This window comes from Furipterus horrens, unplaced genomic scaffold (assembly GCF_987537825.1).
Source record: "Furipterus horrens unplaced genomic scaffold, mFurHor1.1.pri manual_scaffold_10, whole genome shotgun sequence".
Taxonomy (NCBI): Eukaryota; Metazoa; Chordata; class Mammalia; order Chiroptera; family Furipteridae; genus Furipterus; species Furipterus horrens.
The window spans coordinates 61,419,582-61,445,211 of NW_028327180.1; the positions used below are offsets into that span (position 1 = coordinate 61,419,582).

The 25,630-nt window shown below is 47.4% G+C and overlaps 1 protein-coding gene across 1 annotated transcript in view; it reads left to right on the forward strand.

The window, feature by feature from the left end:
• The window catches only part of COL23A1 (collagen type XXIII alpha 1 chain), a 340,482-nt gene that overhangs the window by 23,624 nt on the left and 291,228 nt on the right, over positions 1-25,630 (forward strand). Inside the window, exon 2 of the mRNA XM_090287896.1 lies at positions 3,175-3,241. Within this exon, the coding sequence (XP_090144022.1) occupies positions 3,175-3,241 (67 nt within the window). The remainder of the gene's footprint in view (positions 1-3,174; positions 3,242-25,630) is intronic.

Here is a 25,630-nt window from a genome sequence, read left to right on the forward strand (position 1 = left end):
TTTGTTTACTTTTGGAGTCAGGACTTGTTTGCATATGTAAAACCAGGGCCATATTGTTTGCAGATGCCAGGGGTAGTACTGCGTGCAAGATAATGGAATGTAAAAAGTTGAGAGGCTTTTGCCCTGACCCCCTGGCCCAGTTGGTTGGGGGGTCATCTTGTCCACCCAAAGGTTTTGGGTTTGATTCCAGTCAGGGCACATACCTAGGTTCTGGGTTCGCTCCCTGGGAGGCAATCAATTGATGTTTCTCCTCTCTCTCTCACACCTCCTCTCTCTCTAAAATCAATGAACAGATCCTCAGGTGAGGATAAATACATAAATAAATAAATAAATAAATAGTTGAGGTTTTTGCCCCAGCTGGTGTGGATTAGTTGGTCAGGACGGTTTGATTCCCAGTCGGGGCACATACCTGGGTTGTGGGTTCCATCCCAGGTCCAGGGTCTACAGGAGGGAACTGATCCCTGCTTCTCTACTGCATCAATGTTTCTCTCTCTCTTCCTTCCTCTCTCTCTTCTTCTCTCTCTAAAAGCAATCAAAGAATGTCCTCAGGTGAAGATTAAAAAAGAAAGTTGAGGCTTTTAAGTCATTTCTTACAAACCTGGACACAAAAGAATATTTTCTTAGGATAAAAAAAAAAGCATGGAAATAAAAGATTGTGGGTTGGGGTTTCTAATTCAAACATTTCCCTCTGTGTTCATAGTGGGGACAGTTGCAAATTCACAGAAAGTTAGGGGCCTGGAAGGGGGGTAAAGGGTGAGGATTTGGAGATAAAACATTGCAGTCACTGTCTAGTCCAGAAGATGAACGTAGAAAAGGAGTTAGAATGAATGAGAGAATAAAAATGTCTTCCCAGTAACTTACGATGCCCTCGGCTACCGTTAACAGGTGTTATTACCCTCTCATCAATAGTTTCCTGTTCAGCTTTTTTATTTTAAAATAAGAGTAGCTTGAAAGTAGTTGTTTCCTATCAGTATTTGATTGAGTCCCCTTCCCCTTCAGGGGAGTGATGCAGATGTGACAGCAGTTGTTAAAAGTGACGTGTGGCCCTGGCCTGTGGCTGGGTTGAACCATCATCGTCTGGTACCTGAAAGGCTGCCAGCTCGCTTCCACCAAGGTGCCTGCCTAGGTTGCAGGTTCATCCCTCCTTAGAGCACATATGGGAGGCAGCAGATCCATGTTTTACTCTCCCATTGATGTGTTTCTCTCTAAAAGTCAATGGCAACATGTCCTCGGATGAGGATTTTTTAAAAAGCTAGGTGTTTAATTTTTAGCATTAAATGCTTTTGTTTAAGAGGGGTGGGTGGTGGTGTGACTTCTCATCTGTCTAGCAATGACAAAGACAGATGAGAGCTCCACCAACAAATTGGCTTCAACTCGAAGGCTGGATCTATTTTCCAGGTAAATTCTGAAGTCAGGGAAAGAGAGTTCTGAGGCCCCGCCCTCGTTCACACGCAGTTCAGGCACAGAGGACTTGGCAAGGTTAGGATTCACCTGCATGGCTGTGGCGCACCAGGGATGGGCACACCAATATGCCGGCAGGCTCAGGTGGTGTCTGCTGCTGCTCTGGGTGCAGCTGACCCCACTCTTGATGGGAGCCCTGGAGAAGCTTTGGGGCCTGGGGGTCAGTCTGGGCTGCTGGCAGCCACGGACTGGGCCAGGTGGGTGCCTTCAGCACAGAGCAGCACTGCATGGCAGGTAGGAGTACAAATGGGGGCCGAGAGCTTGGCATCCAGACCTGGTTGCGTGACAGTCTGCTCAGGGCAGAGAGGTGCAGTGAGGATGGAAAGGTTGGGGCATTTAAAGGCAGCACCCTCCACCCTCTGCCTATCTGGGTGCTGCTTTCACACCCTTCCACCAAGTGTCCTGACCACGCCTCCACATGTGCCCTCAAAACCTGGCCTTAACTCCACCTGTGGTCTGTATGAGCCTCTGTTGCTCATCTGTAAAGTGAAGGTGACTGGTAGACAGGGATGACAGCTTTGCAGGCGGCTAGAGCTAACCTGGTTGCATTTTGTCTCAGGGCCCTGGTCCTAGGCTATCCAGCCAGAGACAACACAGGGCTTGGTTGGGGGTCTTCTCTCGTGACCATTCCAGGCTTGGCCTCAAGGGCTCACAACCAGGTGCCCTCTCCCTCCTCTGACACAGTGCTCTGAAGATGACATGTTTATGTTTGATAACGTACCCCTTCTGCCTGTCATAGTGCACTTTTCACTAAGGTTAACACACTCGGGATTTGCTTTGTTTTGCTTTTAGGGAGGTTTTTGTTTCTTTGTTTTTTTTCTAGAGAAAGGTTAATACTTTGCATATTCTTGTCAAGTCTCAAGCCTGGGCTAATGTGGGGGTTATGGACCAATCGCTTCACTCCCCTAAACCTAGACTTGGGACTTAGGAACTACTCTTTTCTTCCTCCCCCACTTCTCCTTGCACCTGTTTCCCTTCAGAGGAAGAGAGAGTCCTCTCAGAGGTTACCCTGAGAGTCAGTCAGGCAGTAATGGTGCTGGAGCTGTACTGGGAGTTATAATGGTGGAGCTGTGGCTTCTGACTTGATTTCTGTGGTAACTCTCTTCCCTTCGCCCAAATCTAGCATAGGGCTGGGCATCTGCAGAGATGCTTGTGAAAATGTACAGAACAAAATTATCTAGGCCAAGCATCCCCACAGGTAGGAGGAAAGGAAGATGCCATCAGGGGTCTTGGGCTGGGGCAGCAGGTCTGAGCTCAGTGCACCCCTGCAGCAGCGGGCTGGGAGGGGCCATGGGCTGGGAGGGGCCGCAGGTTGGGGGCTGGAGCTTTGGGCAGATGAGGTGAGCTGAGTACCCAAAGCTGCCTCCAGGGCCCCACCCGCTCCTCCGCCCTGCCCACCTGTTTTCACAATCTCTGCACTCTGCATAATCATTTTGTCTTTCCTTGATTTGTGTTTGAAGATGTTGAAACAAAGCGGAAACCTGCCGCCTTCTTTTCAGGAATTCCCAAGTATTTGCTCAATGTTTATTTTTGTTTCTACTCTCATTCCCAAGCTCTGTAGAATGTAACGACCTTTTAAAAGTGTTATAAAAAATATCCCCACCACTGTCAATTTATCTTTTCAATACATTGATTTTTGCTGATTTTTCCATGTTTACCCCTCTCTGCTCTCAAACTCATTCTCATTTCTCCCCTCTTTTCTTCCTGGTTCAGAAGTTGGAGGGACTAGTCAAGCTCCGGACAGTTCGGGAAGCGCCGGCCGATTGCATCTGCCCCCCAGGTAAGTGAATGTTTGATCCCTGCTGGCTCCTGACTTCTGTGGGCCTGGTTTCTCTCCTGTCTACTCAAAACTGCTGAGGACATGGTCAAGGTCATTGCCTTGGTCTCAGGCTGTCTGTTGTACCTTGTGGTCCATCCTGGGGCCTTTCTTCCTACATCTTCCCTGGCAGGCATGCCACTAGTCAAAGATCCCAGCAAGGTTAACTGCCTCAGTTGGATGGGAATGGTGGTATTGGTGAGGGGAGCTTAGGACCATTACAGATGACTTATAATAAAGGCTAGGGGCTGGGAAAGAGCCAGTCATTCCATTCTGAAGATGGAGAAACAGACACAAAGAAGCCACAGGTGATATCATTGTGACCTCAGCTCTATTTCAGACTTCGGGGAATGGGGGTGAAAATGTGGCCAAATCATTTCTTTGTTTTCATTTCTTACAGTCTAGGTAGAGGAAGGGAGCAGGAAACATGGTCTGAGTTATTCCAGTAACCATGTCTCTCTTGGGGTTTTGTGGTGTAGACCAGTGTGGCTGTGACTAAAGCTGGGATTTGTTGATTCCTAACCCATGTGGCTCGATTCCTGATTCATGTCAGGTCTTCCGATGGTCCTCATGGGAGCCCTGCACAAAGGATGATCGAGAACTGAGGTGTGTAGTTTCAGCCCCAGCATTTTTAGGATTAACATTAGCCTCTTGTAGGGTGGTGCGTAAACCAGTGAACGAGTGGAAGGTTGTAACACTCACCAGACTAACCTCCATGTTGGACAAGATAACAGACCACGGGTCACAGCAGCTGAACCCAGTGGTCCTTTTCCTCACTGTCATGCCTGGCCTTTCCAATCTCCTTCTCTGGTGCTGAAACCAAGCTCACTGATTAACAAGGTTAGAAGCTGCCCTCCTGTCTGCAAAGGTGGGCCTGCTGGTGTGAGTCTCTGTGGGTCTCTGGGGATCAGCAGGAGAGGGTTTGATGATCCAGCTTGAGCTAGCTTTTAGCAGTAAGATATCCAAGGTTTTGATAGGAGGAAAAAGGACATGACAAGTAAGTCAGAAGTTGAATTCAATGGGGAAAAATCGAGACCCAAAAATGACTTTTTGGATGATCTGCAAAATGTATAAAATGTATAAAATGATTCTTATTTCTTTCTCTCTCTCTCTTTCTAAGTGTTGCATGGATGTAAATTCACATGAGTTATGTGTATAAAAGTTCTTTAAACTGGGAAGCACAATGCATTCATAACAGATGAAATCAGATCTGTGGGTTACAACAGTATTTTGAAATTTTGAATGATCATAGACCTGAATGTAAACTATTGGAGGGAAGTTTTTGTTTCAGCAATATCTATTCATAGGCATGACCTGGGTGGTAATGTAAGCTGGTTTTCTTGCTGTGGGTTGCTGGCTGGAAGTTTGAAAGTCCCAAACACAGATGACAGATGGATAGGGACGAGGAGGTAGGGAGGGGGCATAGAGCTCCTGAATAAATCCAAGCCAGGCCCAGACCTTGGTCTGCCACTTACTAACTGTAAACCTCTTCGCCACAAAATGGTGCGATATTGGAGTGGGCTCTGTAGGCTTTCTTTGAAATCACAGAAAGTAAGGTCAAAGCCCATGACCGAGACACAGTCCTGTGTCCTCTTTTCCCTCAGGGGATCCTGAACCACAAAGAGAAGCTCTAGGAGGGTCTCAGGGAAGACCAGGGAGGTGGAGAGGCTGGTCAGAAACTCCAGCCCAACTGATGAGAGGACAGGGACAGCCCTGCTCTCTAAGGGGCCCTGACGGTCAGCACTGGGCTGCTGTCATCGAGGGGCTCGTGGCCGCCACCAAGCTGTCCTGGCCGCTGCAGGCAGTATGGCCAGGCTCTGCTGCACACTTGTGCCCATGCTGGCTGCACTTTGTCTCCTATCACTTCTAGAGGGGGGACTCACTTGAACCCTTTGGACCAGAGCCCTACATTGATGCAAAACCCCAGAGGCTGGCACATTCTCCAACAAACACCACAGCCTTATCTCATTCCCTTTCTCCCTGGCTCTGATCTGCCCGCGGACTTTTGGAGTCCAGACCACCCTCCATAGCTGGGGTCCCCATCTGATTCAAGATTCCCACAGATCCCCGTGCCCAGCTCCTTCCCACGCCTGGGGGACACTGTAATCTTTTGTCAGATCCTAGGATGCAGCAGACAGAGATGGAGGCCAGGGAAGGGGCGGGGGCTCTTCTGTGTGTACTGCCCATTGTATGCAGAGATCAAGGGGAGTCAAGAGGCTGACAGGAGGGTCAGTGATGGGAGGGGGGACTGGCAGGGCTGGGCCTGAAGTAGTCCTGTGACCTTGGACAAGGGAGGAGCCCTCAAGCCTTATACCCCTCACTTATAAAATGGTGTAGTGGGTTCAATTATGGCCCCCTAAAAGATATGTCCCAGTCATAACCCCCCATACTTATAAATGTGGCCTTTTTTGCAAATAGGGTCTTTGCAGATATAATTAAGTTAAGGATCTTGAGATAAGATCATCCAGGATTTAAAGTGGGCCCTAAATTCAATGATGAGTGTCCTTATAAGATACAGGAGGGAGAGATTTGAGACACAGGGACACACAGAGGGGATGGCCATGGGGAGGTGGAGGTAGTGATCAGACACACCAAGGACCTCCGAGGACTGACCACAGGCCCCTCCAACCCCCCTGGAGCTGGAGGGGAGTGGAAGGGATTCTCCTTTGGAACCCCACGAGCAAGCCCATCTGCCAACACAATAATTTTGGGTTCTGGTCTTCAGAATGGAAGAGGATGAATTTCCATCATCTGAAGCCACCCAGTCTGCAGTAATTTGATGCAGCAGCCTTAGGAAACTAAAACAAACGGGAATGATAATGGTCTGGAGTACCTTACAAGGTTGCTGAGAGCGCTGAAACATGAGGGACAGAGGAGCTTCCCGCAGCGCTGAATGTGAACCAGGCCTGAGTGCAGGTCAGGGTGTGGGCTGCAGCCTGGGGCCCCTGATGCTGCTCCTTCTCACACCTGACCCCTAAGAGTCTCCTCTTCCTTCCACAGAAACCGCCAGGCTGTAGACAGTGTGACTTACCCATGTCTCTTGGGTATTCCAACACCCTCTTATGTTACCTATGTACTTAAACGTTTAAAAATTGTGCTTAAAGTTTTAAAATGATTAATTTTGAAAATTATAAACATTAGAAAATAATGTTCAATGTGATAAAAAATTCAAGTATTACTAAAGATTAACATGTGAAAAACACCCCCCTCCCCAGGCTCCTGCTCCCCTTCCTGGGGGGACATTATCCATTTGCTGATTCTTTCTAGGGCAATGCTGGCTGATGGGACTTCCTGAAGCAACAGAAATGCACTGTCCAGTAAGCGGCCCCATTAGCTCCTTGTGGTTATTGAGCCCTTGAAATAGGTCTAGAGCAACAGGCAAAGTGATTTCTTATATAATTTTAATTAATTTGAATTTAAATCACCACATGTAGCTGGTGACTATGGTATAGGACAGCCTGATTTCCGAGGCAGTTTATGTACATTTCAGCGGGTAGCTGCCTTCCTGTTTTTATACAAATAATATCATCCATTGTTGCTTTTATTCACTTTGCAGTTTCTCTTTGAGAGGGTCTGACTCAGTCCAATACTGGAGAGAGCGGGTGTGGCCTTATTCAGGTTACATGATGGAACCTGTTGGGCTGCCCCATGAGGAAGCTGGCTGTCCCTGTGGGGACACTTGAGTTCTTTCTGGTTCTCTGTTCTTGCAGACGATCCCTCCGGGGAAGCTTTGAAGGGAAAAAGCCTGTGCCTCGCCCTGTCCTCTGCCTTCCTTATCCTTCATCCTAAGGCCTGTCATGAGCCAAGCAGTGGCAGGGCCTGGGAACATTGGGCTGGAGAATAGGAGCCCTCTGTCTGTCGGGGAGGCTGCCCTCGGAGCAGCAGTCCTGGAACCTTGCAAGAGGGGCTCTGGCAGGGGCAGCCCCAAAGCCTGTTCTGTGCGAAATGCTGGCACCATACCCCTCCACTATGCTATGAATGGTTGTGACGCAGAAGTGTCCCAAAGGATGGCTCAGGGCTGGCACCTCGGAGCCCAAGGCCACTCGAACAGCTGCTGCGTGGTCCCATCCTGCACATCTGGAGATGTGGCCACCCTGGTGAAAGGGTCCTTGCTTTAACTAGGTCCTTTAGTTAGAAGCCTCAGAACACTAATGTTCTCATCATGCCATTGCACATTAGTAAAGCAAAAAGGGGACATTATCAGCTCACAGAACTGAGGGTGAAAAGAAAGGTCAGAAGCAGAGCCAGGCTTAGGTGCGTGAGGCTCAGGGCTCTCTCTCCATCTCTCAGCTCTTCTCAGACAGCACCTCCTGGGAGCCAGAGGTGGTCCCCAGCAGCTCCATGGGCTGATCATACCTTCTCAGCAATGCCAGCAGACAAAGTGCTCTCCTTCTTAAAAGTCCCAGCATTGGGGAATGGAGATGTGTTGTGGGCTGAAGAATTGTGTTCTCCCCAAATTCCGATGTTGAAGTCCTAACCTCCAATACCTCAGAAGGCGGTATTTGGCAATATAGTCTCTAAAGAGGTAACTGGATTAGAATAATGTTGTTCAAGTGGCCCTAATCCAATATGACTGGTGTCCTTATAAGAAGAGGAGATTAGATACACACAGTGGGGAAGACCATGTGAAGATGAGCCAAGGAGAGAGGCTTCAGGAAGAACCCACCCTGTGATACCTCGACCTTGGACTTCCAGCCTCCAGAAGTGTGAGAACATGAATGTCTGTGGGTTAAACCCCTCGGTCTATGGCACTTTGTTGTGGCAGCCTGAGCAAGCAGCATAGGGAGCTACTGTTGGACGGGTATGGACTTGCTGTCTGGAAAGATGGAAAAGTTCTGGAAATGGGTAGCGATGATACTTGTGCACATTAATAAGGTACTAAATGCCATGGAATTGTGCACTTTTCAGTGGTTAAAATGGTAAAAACACATAATTTTGCATGTATTTTACCACAATTAAATAAAAATCCCAGAATTGACCCTGACTTTCTTGACTTGGGGCAGATGCCTATCCCTGAACTAATGACTGCGCCTGACGGATGGGATGTGCTGATCAGCTAGGTCTGGGTCATGTCATCATGTGGGCTGAGAGTGGGAAATGGTGATTACCCCAAGGAATCTGTGTCCTCTTCCCAGAAGAAGAGAAGATGATACAGCTAGGCAGACACAAATGCGAGGTGACCATTTTGGTCCTGCTTCAGCACAGCTGGCTCACCATGTCCAGGTGGTTCTCCTCTGTCGGGTGTGGACAGATTCTGCGTTTGACCAAAGGTCTGTCTCCACTTGAAGTGCATAGGCTTCTGCCTCTGTTGAACTTGTCCAGGAGGCAATGGGGCCCAGTGAGAAGCATGTGGACTCTCAACTCAGATTGCCTGGTTCAAGTTTTGTCACCACTGCCATGACCTTGGATGAGGAATTTATCCTCCGTGGGTCTCAGTTTTTTGTCTGTGAAATGGGCCTTCTGATAGCACCTACATGACAGGATTGTCGCAAGGATTGAATGAGTTAATGCATGTAGTGTGTTCAGATCAGGGCCTGGCACCGCTTCCTGAGAGTCAGCTGTGGTCACTCTTAAGTTAGATCTGTTGCCCCCAGACTGGTGTACACCCACCATGCACAGCCTGTTAACCTCCTTTATTTGTGCTGACATCAGTCAGGGCTGCCAGACAAGTGCAAGAGGAGACTCAGAGTTGGTGGTTGGCTGGGACAGCTCTGGAGGGAAAGAACAAAGGCTAGGCAGCCTTTATTGGCATGTCTTTGTGGGACATGAGTGAGAAGAGGCTGGTGACCGAGCACAGGAGGGAGAGAACTGGAAAGGAGGAGACTGTGTAGTTGGGAACTGCTGTTAAGCACTGAAGAGCCTGGGGCATGGGCATGGCCCCAGGCTGCCATCCCTTTGCACAGCGTACACTGTTGTCCAACCAGGCCCAGCCGCCTGGAAGCACTTGGTACTTTTATCACAGTGGTTGTTCTCTTCATTTCCTTGTTAAGTCTTTCTCCTGTCCTTGTGTGACAGACCAGAGATAGTGCATGTGGTTTCCCAACGATGCACATGATGCCCGCCGTGCAGGGGGACCCTCTGTAAATGAATGAACAGAGAAATCAGAGTTGGAATTTCACTGAAAGTGTTTCAAAGTTTGAGCCGAGGAGTGAAAGTCTACCTAGGAGAGCACAAAGCACAATGTGGAAATGATGCAGACTCTGTGCTACCCATTCATCGACAGCTTGTGGGAAATGTTGCAGAACAGACTAGACATGGCAGAAGCTACTTGCCTTCAGCCTGTGTATTCTAGTTGTTGGCTTTGGAAAGAACTTAGTAAAGGGAGTGTGTTTTCCAATACTTTGAAGAAGGAAATTGTTATCCCCCTTTCAATTATTTCTTATATGTAGAATTTTTTAAGTGATACATGTTTATGTGTTAAATCCTAGTTGACTTAAGTTTACGGTAAATTTAAGTAGCTTAATGGCAGTTACGTAGGCAAAGTTGAAGGACATAGTTTGTGTGTCTGATTTTTGGGGGGAGGGCTAGAATTCTCTGGAGAATGGTCTCAGTTCTCTGTCTACTGTGCATAGATAGTCATTCATTCATTCATTTGTTCATTCATTCATTCTTCTCTCCCCAGCCTATTCTGTGCTTGTCCTGAAGGCAATGTTGACTAAGGTTGTTAGAGGGAGACTCTTAGAGGGATTGCAGATCCAGCTTTGGAAGACAACAGCACAGGCAGAAGAGCTATAATGTGTTGAGAATGGGAAGAGTTGGAAGAAAAAAGCCCTGCAGAGACTAGAAGGAGGGAGAGATCAGGTCAGGAGGACTAGGCAGGGGGAGATGACAGCTGGGCAGGGTCTGAAGACTGGTTGACATCTTTGCTACCTGGAATGGGGGACTCATCCCATGAGACCCAGCTGCTGAGCACAGGCAGAGGGGAGCACCGGGAGCAGCCAGGAGCTGTTCGGCTGGAAGATGACAGTGGGAAGTGAGGGAGGGTCTCGATATGGAGGGATGAAGATTTTTCCCAGGTGACACCATTGAAGGAGTCTGGGTAGAGGACTGCTTTTAGAGGAGGACTATAGAAACAGCATGGAGGATGGCCTGGATTGCCAACTTGGTTCCAGCAGAGGGTGCGCAGGGCGGGGACCATCTTTTCTTGATCCCTGTCGAGTCCCAGAATGGTACTGGGCACATGAAGGAAGCGTGGTAACTGTCTGCTGAATGACTTCACTGAAGGAGAGGTTGTGAGACCTTGAATGAGGGCCATGAAGATTGATGGCAGGGAGCAGCTGCAACAGGCCTGGACCATGTGGTGGACAGAACTCACAAACAGGATGGATAGACAGGGAAGCGGACTGAGTGCCCGAAGCTGCAAGCCTAGGGTGGGGGGTGGAGGTGGTGGCAGATTGGGGGAGGGTAGGATGATGCCCGAAACAGACACAGGAAATCCCCAAAGAGGGATTTGGCAGACAAGATGGTGAGTGTGGTTTTGGACAGTGGCCTACTGAACCACTTTGTAGACCCACTGATGAATGGAAGAAAATAATTAGAAGTCTTCGCTTAAGCCATCGTCTAGCCACGCGGAATCTATTAATTATAAAATGTACCCTGTCCTGTAAATAAGAGTCTCAAGGTTTAACTATGTACTGACCACTGGGATTCGGGGATTTTCTTGTGACCACCAGAGGGAGCCCACTATGTTCATTAAATTCTATAAAATTCCAGCAGAAACTGAAAAGAGGATAATTAATATTTTTTAAATTTACTAGAAAGCACACATAAATTCAAATCGAGGGCAGTGAAACACAAAGTCCAACATAAACAACAAATATATAGTTAATATTCATGAGATAAAAAGTGTCCTTGTAATAGAATAAGGAAAAGCCAAATATTTTCATGGAAGAATGAGCAAAGGATATAGGCAGTCCCCAACAGAAAAATACAAATGGTGTCAATTTCCTTTAGTGAATACTTACAGAGCACCCATTCTGCGCCTAGTAAAATGAGATATCAGTTTTCAGCAATCAGATTGATAAAGTTTAAATTATTTCAACCTTTCTGGAGAGAAGTTTGGCACCTAGACAAAAATTTGAAAAGCACAAACTTCCAGGATTTCCACTCCTGGGTTTATTTATTTACTTATTTATCTGAGAGAGAGAGAGAGAGAGAAAGAGAGACTGATTTGCTGTTTTATGTGTTCATTGGTTGATTCATGTATGTGCCCTGACAGTGGATTGAACCTGCAACCTTGGCATGTGGGGACAATACTGTAATCAACTGAGTTACCTGGTCAGGGACCCACTCCTAGGTTCTTTATATAATCTGACAACTGTGCAAAGGTGCTTGTACATTGATGTTTATCAGAGCATCATTTGTAGTAGCAGAAACATTGGAAATAACAGAGAGAACTTTATAGGGGAAATATGGCCACCACATTTCAATATGGGGGAGAAAACTGATTTTGAAGCAAAATAATATCACAATGTGAACAGTGGCAAATTGCATTATAAGTGCCCTTTAGTTTTGTTTTCTTTTTCCATTTTCTGAATTTGCTTTCAATGAGCATGCATTAACAGCATAGTCCAGAACAACAAGTAAAACAGCTAAAATGTATTCACCTGAAAATTAGACATTTTCTGTTTCTGACCCTCGGCTGGCCACAGGCCTGTCCAGGTGTCTTCCTGGGCCACACACCTATCCTTCCCACCTACTGGACTGTGCTGTTCTCCTGGGAAACTGCCCCATCTGACTTAATGTTCACTGTTCCACTCCACAGGATGCCTGACTCTCACAGGTATCCCAAAAATGTTTGTATTTAGTGAACACCATGTTTCTAAAGGAACTTTTAAAGCTGAGAGGTGCGCTGCAGGTGTTGGTTCATATGGAAACCCCTGGAAATAACAGGAAGCTGGTCTCCAGAATCAGACAGGCCCAGATTTGAGTCTTGGATCTGCTATTTAGAGCTGTGCAGCCTAAGACATGTTATTTAACATCTCTGGGCATCAACGAACTACTCTTAATAATGGCACAATGATCCCAAATGTAGGTTTTATTCTTCATTCAAAAATGTGCACTGTTATATTTTGGGGGGACAGTGGTGAACAGAACAAACCCTGTGCTCTTATAGAATTTACATTCCAAGTGTCAAGAGTGGGACAGAGGAGACAGGAACTAAAACCAGAGATCCAATACATAAATGAGATGACTTTGGACTCGGATGAGAGCTAGGAGGTGCAGACAGGCTCCTTCAAAGGAGGGTTAAAGGGGCGCCGGCATTCAGATCGTCTTTAGGAAGGGAGGTGAGGGAGGCTTCCTGGGGAGAGGTCTGTGTGATGAGCAGAAGCCAGGCGTCCGGGCCTGCTCCAGTGACCCCAGAACAGCAAGTCGGGTCTTGGGCAGCCAGGAGGTTGGGATGTCATCTGGGAGCTGGGAGGGGAGCATGATGAGACAGTGTGGAAAGGTGGGTCAGGTCCATGTGGCCCTGCCCTCTTGGCTATGGAAGAGTGTGTACAACCTAACACGGTTGTTAGGTTCTTAACAAATGCCATGTTATGTGAATCCATGTTATATGAAACAGAGAACTAGTATAAAAAGGGGGGTTAGGTTCCAAAAAATTTAAAAAACATACTATTATATTTTTGTAATTAAGAGAAAGATCTTTGTTAAAGCAATTTTCATCAAAAGTATTACATATTAATATAAATTAAGAAATGTATTCTTTGTCATCACTACTAAGCTCCATTAACCGAATATGTTTCCTTTTTGACAAGATATCATCATACTCTGAACTTTCTTCAGCATTATCTTGATTTCTATGCTCTACTTTTTGCAAAAAATCTGTTATTTTAGATTGCTTGCTTTTAGCTGAGAGACCTTTATAAATTTCGTTATACAGTGCTAAGCACTTTTGAAGTTTTCTTAAACTTTGTGCTCCTTTCAGTGCAAGGATCTTCATTTAAGAAATATGACTCTAACAGTTTGGCTAAGTCTAGGCCTTTCTCTATGCTTTTTAGAGTAAACTGTTTAACTTCTTCATTTTCATCAATGCTATTGTCCCCTAAGTTATCTTGACACATTCCAGATGTCATTTCCACCAGAATTGCTTCATCACTTTCTCCTTCTACCAGCAATTCTGGGATATCTTCTACAGTCATATCATGTTAGAGCAAAACTGTGTTATAGAAGTACCATGTTATTTGGGGGTTTCCCCAATTCTCTAACCGAGTTAGAGCAAAACCATGTTATAGAAGTACCATGTTATATGGGGGATACCTGTACTTCATCCAAAAAGCAGTAGGAGGTTATTGCCAAGTTGAAAATAAAGTGACATTGTCCAATTTATGTTTGAAAGCTCCAGCTGACGCAGTATGGAGAGTGGCCTTGCAGAAGTGCCTGAGAGGAAGGTAGAAGTGGAGGAGGTGAGGAGATCAGTTAGGAGGTTCCTGAGACTGTCCAGGCCAGAAGTCACTGGCGCTGTGACTGCGGACATGGTGGCAGGGGCAGTGGGAAGATGTGGGCCAAGTAGACATGAGGAAGAGGGAATGAGGAGAGAGAAGATGACTCAGTTTTTGGATGACATGCAGATTTTTGATTTGGGCAGCTCGTTGATGTCATTTGCTATAATGGGAGTGGAGAGAAGGATGAGTTTGTTCTGACCTGTTCATTTTGATATGACCATAGGACATCTGAGAGGAGGTAGCCAGACAGCTCCTGGATTAAATGACACAGTGACAGCGGAGACAGAGGCACAGGGCCTGGCCCAGCATGGGCTCTCATCACAGTGTGTTGACTCTGAGCGCACGTACGTTGGAGGGTCATGGAGACAGCAGTGGGCTCTGGTGTTCACCGCCCTCCTCCACCTGGAGCCTGGCAGGCCGCTCTTCATTATTGTATCAGTCAGGGCTCTCCAGGGAAACAGGGCCAATATCACATGTAAAGGGATTATACATCTTTATAATTTATATACATATATCTTTGTAAAGTGACTTATTTTAAGCAGTTGGTTCACATGATCATGGAAGCTGGCAAATCCAAAGTCTTCAGGGTGAGTCAACAGGCTGGAGACCCAGGGCAGCCAGTGTTCCAGTGTGAGTCTAAGTGGCATGTACTATAGAACCAGGAAGGGCTGATGTTGCAGATCAAGTGCAAGGACAGTCTGCCAGAGAATCCTTCCTTGTTTGGGAATTCTCTTTATTCTATTCAGGCCTTCAGCTGAATAGACGAGGCCCACCCAACCCACCTATTTGACTATTAATCTCATCCCAGAAATCCTCACATAAATATCCAGAATACTGTTTGACCACATATCTGGGCACCATGGCTCAGTTGACAAATGGAGTTAGTTGTCACACTTAGCTTCCTCTGTTACTCCTCTCAGGGTTTTCCTCCTTCTCCCTCGTCTCTCTCCAGTCAATTATTTCTCTTATCCCATCTTTCACGTGCTGACTGAGCCCTCCCTGTGCTACTCCACTGCTGCCGCCTTTTGCAGACCCTCATCACCCTTCATTTCTCCCACACCTTGGGGAAAAGTGATGCTCCATCTAATAGCCCCCCGTGGTTCTCTGTGGCCTTCAGGATCCAGCGTGCACACACGTGTGGACATTCCTCAATCTAATTCCTGCTTTTCTCTCTGTACCCATTTCTCAAATCACAGCACTGTCTTCGCCCTAGGGGGTGACACTGTTTCTCAGTCATCCTCTCAGAACCCATGTGTCATTCCTTTGCTTTAAATGTCTCTCCCCTTCTGGCTTTTGTTTTCTTTGCTCCAAAATATTTTATTTCTTAAAAGTTTTATATGTAAAAAAGATTGAAGGAAAGTTACCTGTCACACTGAATAACATTGAAAGTAGGTGTGTGATTGTGGTTTCTAATTTCTCTACAAAATTAACTGCCATTATGGAGGAAAGAGACTTAAAAATAGTAAAGATAGTCATATCATTTGGGGGGAAGATTTCAAAGTATAAAAAGCATTATACTAATTTTTAAGGGCAAAGAAAGGTCATAATACAAATAATCTGTACATCGAGGCTATTTTTAAGGTCTTTTCGTGGGCACAGCACTGTGTAGGAAGAGAAGAGGAGCTGCAGAGAGAGGAAGCATCCTCTTAGTGTCAGAGGTCGGTGTATTTCAGCTTTTAGGACCCCCTCCTCTTTCCTCAAGGGGAAAGTGTGTCTCAGTTGAAGAGGGCCATGGGCATCACCGGAGACACAGCGTTCCTTGTCTGGGCCATGCTTACCTGCTAGCACCATGCTGAAGGAATGGAGTGGGACCTGCAGCAACAACCTGAACCGCAGAGCTATGGCTGGAGGCAGCCCCTTTGCTCCTATCCTGCCAGTGAGGGTTGGGAACATGCCTCCTGGCTCTGCGCAGCAACGTGCCAAGGACCCAGGCTGCAGCGTGCTTCCAGTAGCAGTCTCAGGCGCAGCCTGTAGAGGCGGTTTCAGGCTGTGGCTCAGATGCAGTGAGGAGTCTCCTTTTCTCATCAGACTGATACAGATGTGCAGCTGCTGCTCTGATGCCATCGAAGGCATTCACAGCTGCACAGGTGGGCTCCCTGCCAGATCAAATGGGGTTGACTGACAGACTTGGGCAGGGCGACCCTCTGTAGCTCATAGCCACAAGGGAGCTCACAGGTGGCTCTGTGATTATCCCCATTGCTGGAGCTCTTCTCTGGGGCCTGAGTTTGCCACAGCATCTGACTGCAGGAACACAAGCCCAGGTGGGTCTCAGTGCTGAGCTCCACTCCACAGAGTAACCAGGTCTCCTCTCCTGGCTTTTTACTGGAAGAGTCCACATTCACTTCTCACAGTCCAACTTAAATCTCACCTCTTTCCGGAAACTTCCCCATTTTCTAGGCATAATTTATTGCCCCCTCCACTCTGATCTACCACACTTGGGATACCCCTCAAACAATTCCATATGATAGGTGATGTTGCTTCACTTGCCTGTCAACTTCCTCCCCTCCTCCAGCCTGTGAGACCCTGAAATGTCCCCCACCTGCAAGAGGCCCAGTTCATACCACACTCTCGGGCGAGTGTTAGTTGGGGGTGAGGGAAGAAAGGACAAACTGCCATCAAACTGCCCTCCCAAAGGGACCACGCAGATTCAGCTCATTTTATAAATATGTCTGGGTGATTTGTGGAGTGACAGTCACAAGTCTGTTAGGAGACTGTTACAGAGGAAGGGTAGTAAAATCTATACATAAGGCTGCCACGTGACATCATCCTTCCTGAATTCCACAGTCCAGGAGCCAGCTGACCTCCATGAGGCTGTTCAGCACTCAGCTGGAGAAGCCCATTCATGGGGCGTCAGCCCCTTCTGGTTACTAGACTTTGTCCTGACTCCCTTTCAGTTTTCCCCATGTCTTCACTGCTTGGCCTTTTCTCCCAGATCATCTGAGACTTAGCTCTGGCCAGGGCTGGGCTCTGCTGAGCTCCGAGTTGGCCCAGGGCCCATGATTGTAAGTCATTAGCATCTGGTTTGGTCCTGGTCAAGGTCTCTTCCTGAGAATCAGCTCTGGTCCTGCCTGCTTGCCTTGGGGTACTGCCACTCTGTGTCAAATGTTTTCCCACAGGGAAACGGTTCTGAAATATTCTCCCCGAAAAGCCTTCTTGCCCTTTACAGTAGCTAACACTTTCTGTGCACCGTGTTCTAATGCCTAAATTGCCTAACTGAGGAGGGTCTGGGAGCTGTGTAGACCGGGCACCCCCAGCTCCTTGCATGGGAGCCCCGCTTGTGCGCGCGTCTCTTCGCAGGTCTTCTCTGTCCACTGAGCCTCTCCGTGTTTCCTCCTGCGGCCCCACAAAGGCCCCTGAGCTGCCCCAGAGCTGGGTCATATGCAGCCGCAGCACGCGAGGGGACACAGGCTGCCCTGCCCTGAACCTGCTGCCCCGGGTCGGCGTGGGGGGTCGGGGAGCAGGCTCAGCGTCCCTTCCGCCCTTGTCCGGCTGCTGGGAGCAGGTGGAGGACATAGGAAGTGCTGCCTTTGCTAAATTGTGCAGTTATAATTGGTTGTGACCGAAAATACGGAAATGTCCCCTCGTTTCCTTCGTCTCTTCATCCGGCTCTCTCTGAGACTCTGCCGCCGCCGGTGTGGCGCCGGTGCGGAGCCAGTGGGAGAGGCAGCCTCGCGGCGGGGAGGTGGCCTTGTGGGTCTGCGCTGTCGCTTGGAGAGAGGCCGGTGGGTGGCGAACAAATGACGCTCTTGGTCACTAGCAACTAGTCAGGCGGGTGGACACAGAAGGGAGAAGAGGCGGGGGGAAATGGAGGTGCTCCCAGAGGCCCCGCGGCCACGGGCGCTCCAAGACCGGCTCGCAGGGCAGCCCCGGGCCCCAGCGGCAGGAGAGGGCGGGCAGCCCTGAAGTGGAGGCCTCCGCCCTGTATCTGCGCCTCCTCTCCCGTGTCTCTCGGCCTGAGAGTCAGGGTCTCAGGAGTGAGAGTCCTTCCCAGTAGGCCTGGACGTCATGCCCATCCTTCCACCGTGGGTGGGGGGCGGGGCTCCCACAGCAGCGTTGGGAACGAGGGTGGGGAGTCTGCTGTGGCTGCAAGCAGGCCTGCCGGCGACTGCCAGGTGTACCGCCCAGCGCTGCGACCTCGGGCACCTTATCGGACTCCTTGTTTGTAAGTGGGCCAGCATTGTGCACCAATGGCGTTGTTTTCAGTATACACTCAGGTAAATGTATGTGGAACATGGATCTCAATGTATACTCACGACGTTTTTGGCATACAGTAGACATCTAATACTGTCTGCTACTTACCCTTAGGACCCAGGAGGTGGGAGAGAGACACACACAGATCATTTTTCCAGTGAGGGGTCACTTGGGGAGCAAGGACAATATGGAGGGGGTCCTTTCTTTTTGTTGCCTCTTCCGGAGAAAAGAATGGCATTTCTGCTCACACTCTTGGTTCATTTGATGCCAGAATCCCTGAAAGAACCTTCTGCTCAAAGATAGCAGAAGAGCAACTCCTGGCTCCTTGGGCAGCTCTTGAACTTGAGATCCCTCTGCTTCCTCCTGGACCATTTGCAGGCAGGCTTTTAAAGCCCTTCCTTTTGGGTGGTCCTGGGGTTTCCCTCAGGATCCAAGGCTCTTCTTCCCCACCTGCCCTGCCGTCCTTTTTTATTGTTGGCCGGGTCTTTAGAAACAGGACTGAATACCTGCTGAGCTGCCTCCCCCACCAGGTCAGGACCCCCATGACAATAATGGGTATGACGTGGCCTGTTGTCTGGTCATTTCTTGAGAAGTAGCCCCATGCAGCCACTCACAAGTCCTCAGAAAGGATGTCAAAGCTCGAAGGCTGAGGCTCCCAGGGAAACAGGACTCACTAGGAAAGGAACTTTCATCAAACAAAGGACAACTGCATGACCAAGATCAAAGAGGACCCACTTGGATGCCTCCCCCATTAGGAGCTCACGTTCCCACCTCCCCTGGCAATGCTTTCTGAAAAAATGTGCTTTTAAAAACTCTATAACCTGGGCCGGTGTGGCTCAGCTGGTTGAAGCATCAGCCCGTGAACAAAAGGTGTGGGTTTGATTCCGGCTCAGGGCACTTGACTGAGTTGTAGGTTTAATTCTTGGTCTGGGTGTGTATGATCCTCGCTTTGGGTACTTATGGGAGGCAATCAGTGGATGCTTCTCTCTCACATTGATGCTTCTCTCTCTCCATTCCTCTCTCTCTAAAAGTGATGAGAAAAAGGTCCTCGGGTGAAATGTACAGATGGTGCCTCATGGGCCCTAGGTGGGTGGGGTAGCAGGTGACTTGGAGGCTCAGTGTGGGAATGTACCACAGAAGGACTGCACTATAACTCTACGCCTGAGCATCACCTCCTGTTGGCGGGTCTGGCTGTCACACACACAGTTGGGGATGCAGGCAGACCGTCTGGTCCAAGTTGGCCTGAGCTTAACTGTGCAAAGGACAGCATCTTTATTAGCTGTGACTGGGGGCCTTGCAGTGACTTGCAGTGGCAGGGTAGTCAGCATTTTCTCTGTGTGTTGTGCGGGCACTCTAAGAGGACAGGGGCTGTCTCCTGATGAAGGCTAGGAGCAGCTGCCCAGGGATGACCGCCCCCGTCCTCCCCTGCCACCCCCAAGGCAGAACTGGGCTTAGGTTCCAGGAGGACAAGGTAGTGCCTTCCAGCCCTCCCACCAGGATGCCTGTTTGCTCCCTGAAGTGCACACTCTGTCCTTCTTTTCCTTCCCCCTTGGGGCTCCAGGAGCTCTGTCAGGAAGCTGGGGTAGAGGGTTCTCTGAGGGTCAAGTTCTCTCCCAGGCATTGGCCCTTTCACCACCTGGAGGGAGGTAGGAAAGAGGGGGAAGTTGCGTGTATGGAGGGGGAAGGTGGGTGCAGATGTGAGGGGTGATCAGCTCAGGAGAGGTTGCTTGCAAGAGGGAGAGGGTATCGTGGAATGCAAGGGGATGTTTCAGTGGAAGAAGGTACAGGTGAGGAAGGGGTGGAGAGCTGGTGCACGAACCAGATTCATCTGCCCTTTCCCCATATGGGCAGGACTCTGAGCCTCTTAGGCTGGCTGTAGGATGGGTCTGGGCCCTCTGGCCAGAATCCTCTGAGGCTGACTCAATTGGTTTCCAGGGCTTCACTTAGGAAATGAGCTGCTCATTTCCTCCCTCTGTGTGTTCCATGCTCCTGGTGACGCTGCAGTGAGTGGGGGCCACAGTGTCCTTCCTCAGCAGCCCTGAGCAGCTCCCAGAGAATCATGCCAGTGGCCTCTTTTATGGAGTCCATCTGTCTCATATATGTCCTTCCTCTCTTCCTGCTGCCTTCTGTTTTTCCCAGCATGATTGTCTTTTCCAAAGAACCCCGTCTGCTTGTGATGTGCCTGAAGTAGGACAACTTCAGTTTTGTCGTTTTTGCTTCCAGTGATGTTTCAGGCTTCATTTGCTCAAGGAGCCACTAACTGGTTTGTCTTTTGGGAAGCTCAGGGTATCCACAGAGTTCTCCTTAGCACCATATTTCATATGAATGCACTTATTTTTCCTACCAGCCTTCTTCACTGTTCAACTTTTCCATCTATATGTGGTCATCAGGAATATGAGCGTGTGGATGACCTCAGCCTTGGTCTCAAAGGGCACATCTTTGCTCTTGGTGATCTTGCCTGATTCTTCCATCGCTGCCTTTCTGATTCTCTCTCTGCCTTCTCTTGACTTCTTAGCTGTAGTTCCCTATGAACTGATGACTGAGCCAAGATAAAAGCATTAACCATTCCGAGTCCTCACTGCCTGTGTTAAAGTTGTATATTTCTTCTTTGGTCAAGATTGTTGTCTTTTTGATGCTCAGATACAGTCCTGCTTTGGGCACTTTCTTCCTCCACTTTCATCACAGGTCATTTCAAATCTACTTCCTCGCCGCTTTCTGCCTGGTCCTTCTCCAGTTTCCCTCCACACCAGGTCCCTGCATATCTTGTTACTGATATTTCATCCATCAATTTTCACTCCTTTCCGGGACCCCCTTTTGTTATTTACATTTACAAAAATTATTATTATATTATAAAAGCAAACTGTGCTTAAAATTAACCCACTGTACCTTACTAAAAAAACAAAACAAAAAACCCCCCAAAGCTCTAAAGTTAAAAAAAGTCTGCCTTGTACCTCCACCTACCCACCTCTGCCATCCCATAAACTAAATGTAAATCTCTGATCACTTCAGTTTGCATTCTGCTTGGCCTTTTCCTGTGCTTAAACAAACACCCACTTTTAAATTCTTATAGAAATAAGATAATGCATGATGTTCTGAACTCTCTCTTGTTTTGGTTTTTGTCTTCACATTTTAAAGGTACGTTCTCTCTCAGTCCAACCTGAATAGGCTTCTGGTGCCCATTGCTATGCCCAAATCAGCACCAAGCCCTGACTCCAGGCATCCAGCTGGGGGTCTCTGCAGCACTCTGGCCTGCCTTCCCCTTTTCCCTCCATGACCGCTGCTACTTTTTCCTCCCCTGCCTTCCTGGACCTTTTCCATTTTCCCTTAACACCAATCATTCTCAGTTTTCCAAATCGAGTCCACTCTTTACAACATGAAAGTCTCCACTTTGTTTCTGACCTTCCCACTCTTTCTTCCTGGCAGCCTCTGAAGCCACAGTGACTAGCAGGCAACACAGGCGCTTTGCAGTGAACACACACACTTAGCATCTGTGTCTCTGCAACCACAAATAGCTTTTGTCACTTTGATATCAGCCTACTCGTGCCTCTGATGTCTGCCTCATTACTTGTTTCCACTGTTTGTCAAAAAGAAGTTAACATAGGCAAGAGCCCATTTCCTAAAGGCAGCGTGATAAATCTCCAGACACGACACACCTGTGTGCAGGTCAAGGACCAGCACATGACCTGCCCCCCAAAGACCCTCCCACTTCCGTCCGATTCCACACATAATGGACTGGCTTTGCCTGTTCTGAACTCTAGGGTGGAATTGCATGGTGTCAACTCTTGAATCCTCAGCTGAGCAGCATATGTATCCATGTTGCTGCATGAAGCTGTGCATCATCATTTCTTTGTTCATCATCCTGTTGTTGGGCATTGGGCAGTGCCCAGGCTTGGGTCCACTGTGAGCAGTGGTGCTGCGAGCCGTCTTGTATGAGTTTTGTGAGCATATGTATGCATTTCTGTGTGTTTACCCTGCACAGTGGAACTGCTGTGCACAAGGTATGCAGATATAAATTTCAGTAAATACACCTTTCTGGAGAAGACACTAGTTCCCCAAGAATGGATGAAGATTCCAGATGCTGCATACATTCCACCAGCACTGAGCATTTTCTGTCTTATTTGTTTCAGCCATCTGGTGGCTGTGCAGGTCTGCAACTGGACTGCCTTTTCTGTTCCATTGTTCTTTTTTCTGTCCATGGGCCGGTATCACATCATCTTAGTTACGAGCTTCTGTGGTGATATCAAAGAGTGTTTTGTGCTTCCGGATTGCCTTGGTTATTCTTGGGCCTTTGCATCTCCATATAAGACTTATAATCTGTTTGCCAATTTCTATTTTAAAAAACTGCTGAGACTTTGAGATTTGTTGACTATAGATTTAACTTAGGGAGAAATGACATTTTCACAATAGTGAGGCTTCCAATGTATGAACATGGTGTGTTTGGGTCTTCTTTAATTTTATTGGGTAATATTTTACAGTTTTGAGTGCAGAGGTCCTACAAATATTTTATTAGATTTCTTTCTACAAATTTACTAGTTTTTGATGCTATTTTAAATAATGTTTCAGAAATCTGCATTCTGTTTTTGCTGATGGTTTTTTCATGTCACCCTAGTTTCCAGCATCCTCCCCCATTCACTTGTTAACTCTAATAGCTCGATCATCCTTTAGATTTACTAGGTATTTTATATCATATCATCTACAGAGTTCTATTGGTTTCCTGTTCCTATACCTTTCATTCCTTTTCTTCACTCGTTGCTTTGGCAGAGACCTACAATAGTGTTGAAGAGAGCTATTACCACTTCTACATCAGGCACCTGTTTTCATGACTGAACTCAGGGGAAACATGAAATATGACCATCGTTTTAGGTTTTTAGTAGCTATCAACCAGATTAAAGTTTTCTTCTTTTCTTAGTTTGCTCAGAGGTTTTGTTAAAAGTTGTGATTGGGTATTAAAGCTTGTCAAGTGATGTTTCTGCATTTATGAGATGATCATATGATCTTTCCTTTTTTTCTGTCAAAATAGAAAGTTATGCTGATTGATTTCAGAATGCTAACTACTCTTGCATTCCTGGGATAAACTTTGCTTGGGTGGGATATGTTATTTTAATATGTTGCTGAATTCAATTTGCTAACATTTTGCTTGGGAATTTGGCGTCTCTCTTCACAGAGAAATGGTCTGTCATTTTCCTTTCTCCCCTTGTCAGGCTTTGGTCATCAAGGCTACATTGGCCTCATACAATGAGCTGGGAAATGTTTGCCCCATGTCTGTCCCCTTGAAGAATTACGTTCACATGCAATCTTGCTTCTTTTTTAAGTGCTGGGAAGAGAAACATCTGGACCTAGGATTTTCTTTAGGTTTTAAATAAATAAGTCAGTTGTTTTAATAGCTATAGAAATCTGCTTTGCTATAGTTATAACAGCTTTATTAAGATAGAATTCCTATGCCATGTAATTCCTCTACTTAAGGTATACAGTTCTGTGATTTTTAGTAGGCACAGAGTTGTTCAACCATCACCATAACCATTTGTAGCACATTGTCATTACTCCATACATAAGCCACATGCCCCTTAGCCACCATCTTCCAACCCCTCTCCCATCTCAACTCCTGAAAGCCACTGACCTACTTTCCATCTCTATTTGCATATTCTGGGCATCTCACTTAAATGCAATCATGCATACGTGGCCTTCTGTACCTGGCTTCTTCCATTCAGCATAACATTCTCCGGGCTCATCCAAGTTGTGGAGTGTCTCAGGACTTCATTCCTTCTTGTGGCTGAACAATACTCTAGGTGTGGCCACACCACATCTTGTTTATTCGTTCACTGGCTGATGTACATTTGGGTTCCACTGTTTGGCTACTATAAATAAAGTTCCTACAAACATTCGTTTACAAGGTTTTTTGAGAACTTGTATTTTCATTTCTCTTGGTCATATACTTAGGAGTGGAATCCTGACTCATACGCTTCATTATTTTTTATTGCTAAATCATAATGTGGATATACCCATGTAAATTTAAATATGTTCCTGATGGTCATTTAGCTGTTTCCATTTTTGTTTTTAAACATTGCCCCAGGCTGTGCTACTCAAAATGCGGTTTTTGAATGGGTGCTGGCCCTTGTTACAGGTCTGCAACAGGATTGGGAGAGAAATTGAGTGTTTGGAAACTTTTACAGCAATTAACCAGTAATTTTATGTCTGTTAGATCTAATAATTTAAAAAATGGGCCAGTACTTTTATGTTTTTTATTTTTTTAATTTTGATTTCTACTTCAGTTTATTGTATTTCGCAAAAATATTGGTCCCTGGCAAAGTGAAAGTTAGAACGGAAAAAAACACTGGCTGTCCTGTACAGCAGGGGGTGCGCCTCCTATCCCCATGAGTCACCCCAGGACTTGCTCCCACAGTAGGAGGTGCACCTCCTGTCCCTGCGAGTCTCTGCAGGACTCACTCCTAAAAGTGGAGGTGGTGGCTCAAGGCCACACTGACGAGTGAGCAAGCCACTAGTAGGGACTAGTCGGTGAGAAGGAAGGAGGAGCTTCTTATGTTGAGATCCTTGGCACTCATGATGAACAGATAAACAAAATTTAGCATTGCCATACAAGGGAATATTATTCTGCCTTTAAAAGGAAGGGAATTCTGGTACATGATACAACACGGATGAAACTTGAGGACGTTGGGCTCAGTGAAATAAGCCAGTCATGACAAGACAAATATTGCATGATTCCACTGATAGGAGCAACTTAGAGCAGGCAAATTCATAGGGACAGAAAATACAATGGTGAGTGCCAGGAGCTGGGGGAGGGGAGAATGGAAAGTTGCTTAATGGGGACAGAGTTTCAGTTTGGATGATGAAAAAGTTCTGCAGATGGATGGTGTGAATGTGCTTAATGGCCCAAGGGTGCTAATCCTGTCATTAGGCCCCACCCTCACGACCTCATTTAAACCTAATTATCTCCCAAAGGCCCCTACCTCCTGATGCTGCCACATTGGAATTAGGGCTTCAACCTGTGAGTTTGGGGGACACAAACATTCAATCCATAGCACTCAATCACTTGCATGTGACCTTGGGCAAGTACCTTCAGTTCCTTGAGACTCAGTGTCCCCATCGGTAAAACTGGGACAATAACCACTGCCCCACATTTATGGAGTTACCATAAGACCCGAGAAGTGCTGCGTGCAGATACCTTTGTGAGCTGCAACTCAGGAGCTTAGACCTGTCAGAGACAGCTCAAGTGTGTGTTTCTGGAGCATTTTTCTCAGGGCACCTTGGGGACTTTTTGCTGGATGCTTGTGGCATTAGGTGGAGGGACACTTATGCTGCTCTGTCTCTGCACTTTCTACAAGGCCAGCCACACAGTGAGCTGGCCCTGGGAGTCTGGCCCAAGACGTGGGCTTCTCGGAGACTCCTCTTGGTGATCTGATTGTTTATAAGGTGCAAGACTAAATCACCAGCAGGTAAACAGATTCAGCAAAAAATGTGCCACTCATGAAGCCCCTAGTTGGAGCCCTCAGCTTCTCAATTCCACACAGGGGTGATTTCAGGCCTCGACTGAGACAGGACCCAAAAAGGGGTCCTCCAGGTGAACCCACCTACATCAACCGATGACACACCCAAACCACCGACCTTCACACATGCTCGCGGGTGTGTGGACTGCAGCTGGGCCTCTACACTGAGGCCTCCCATTCTGGCTCTCAGTCGGGGGTTCTGTAACCTGTCTTGG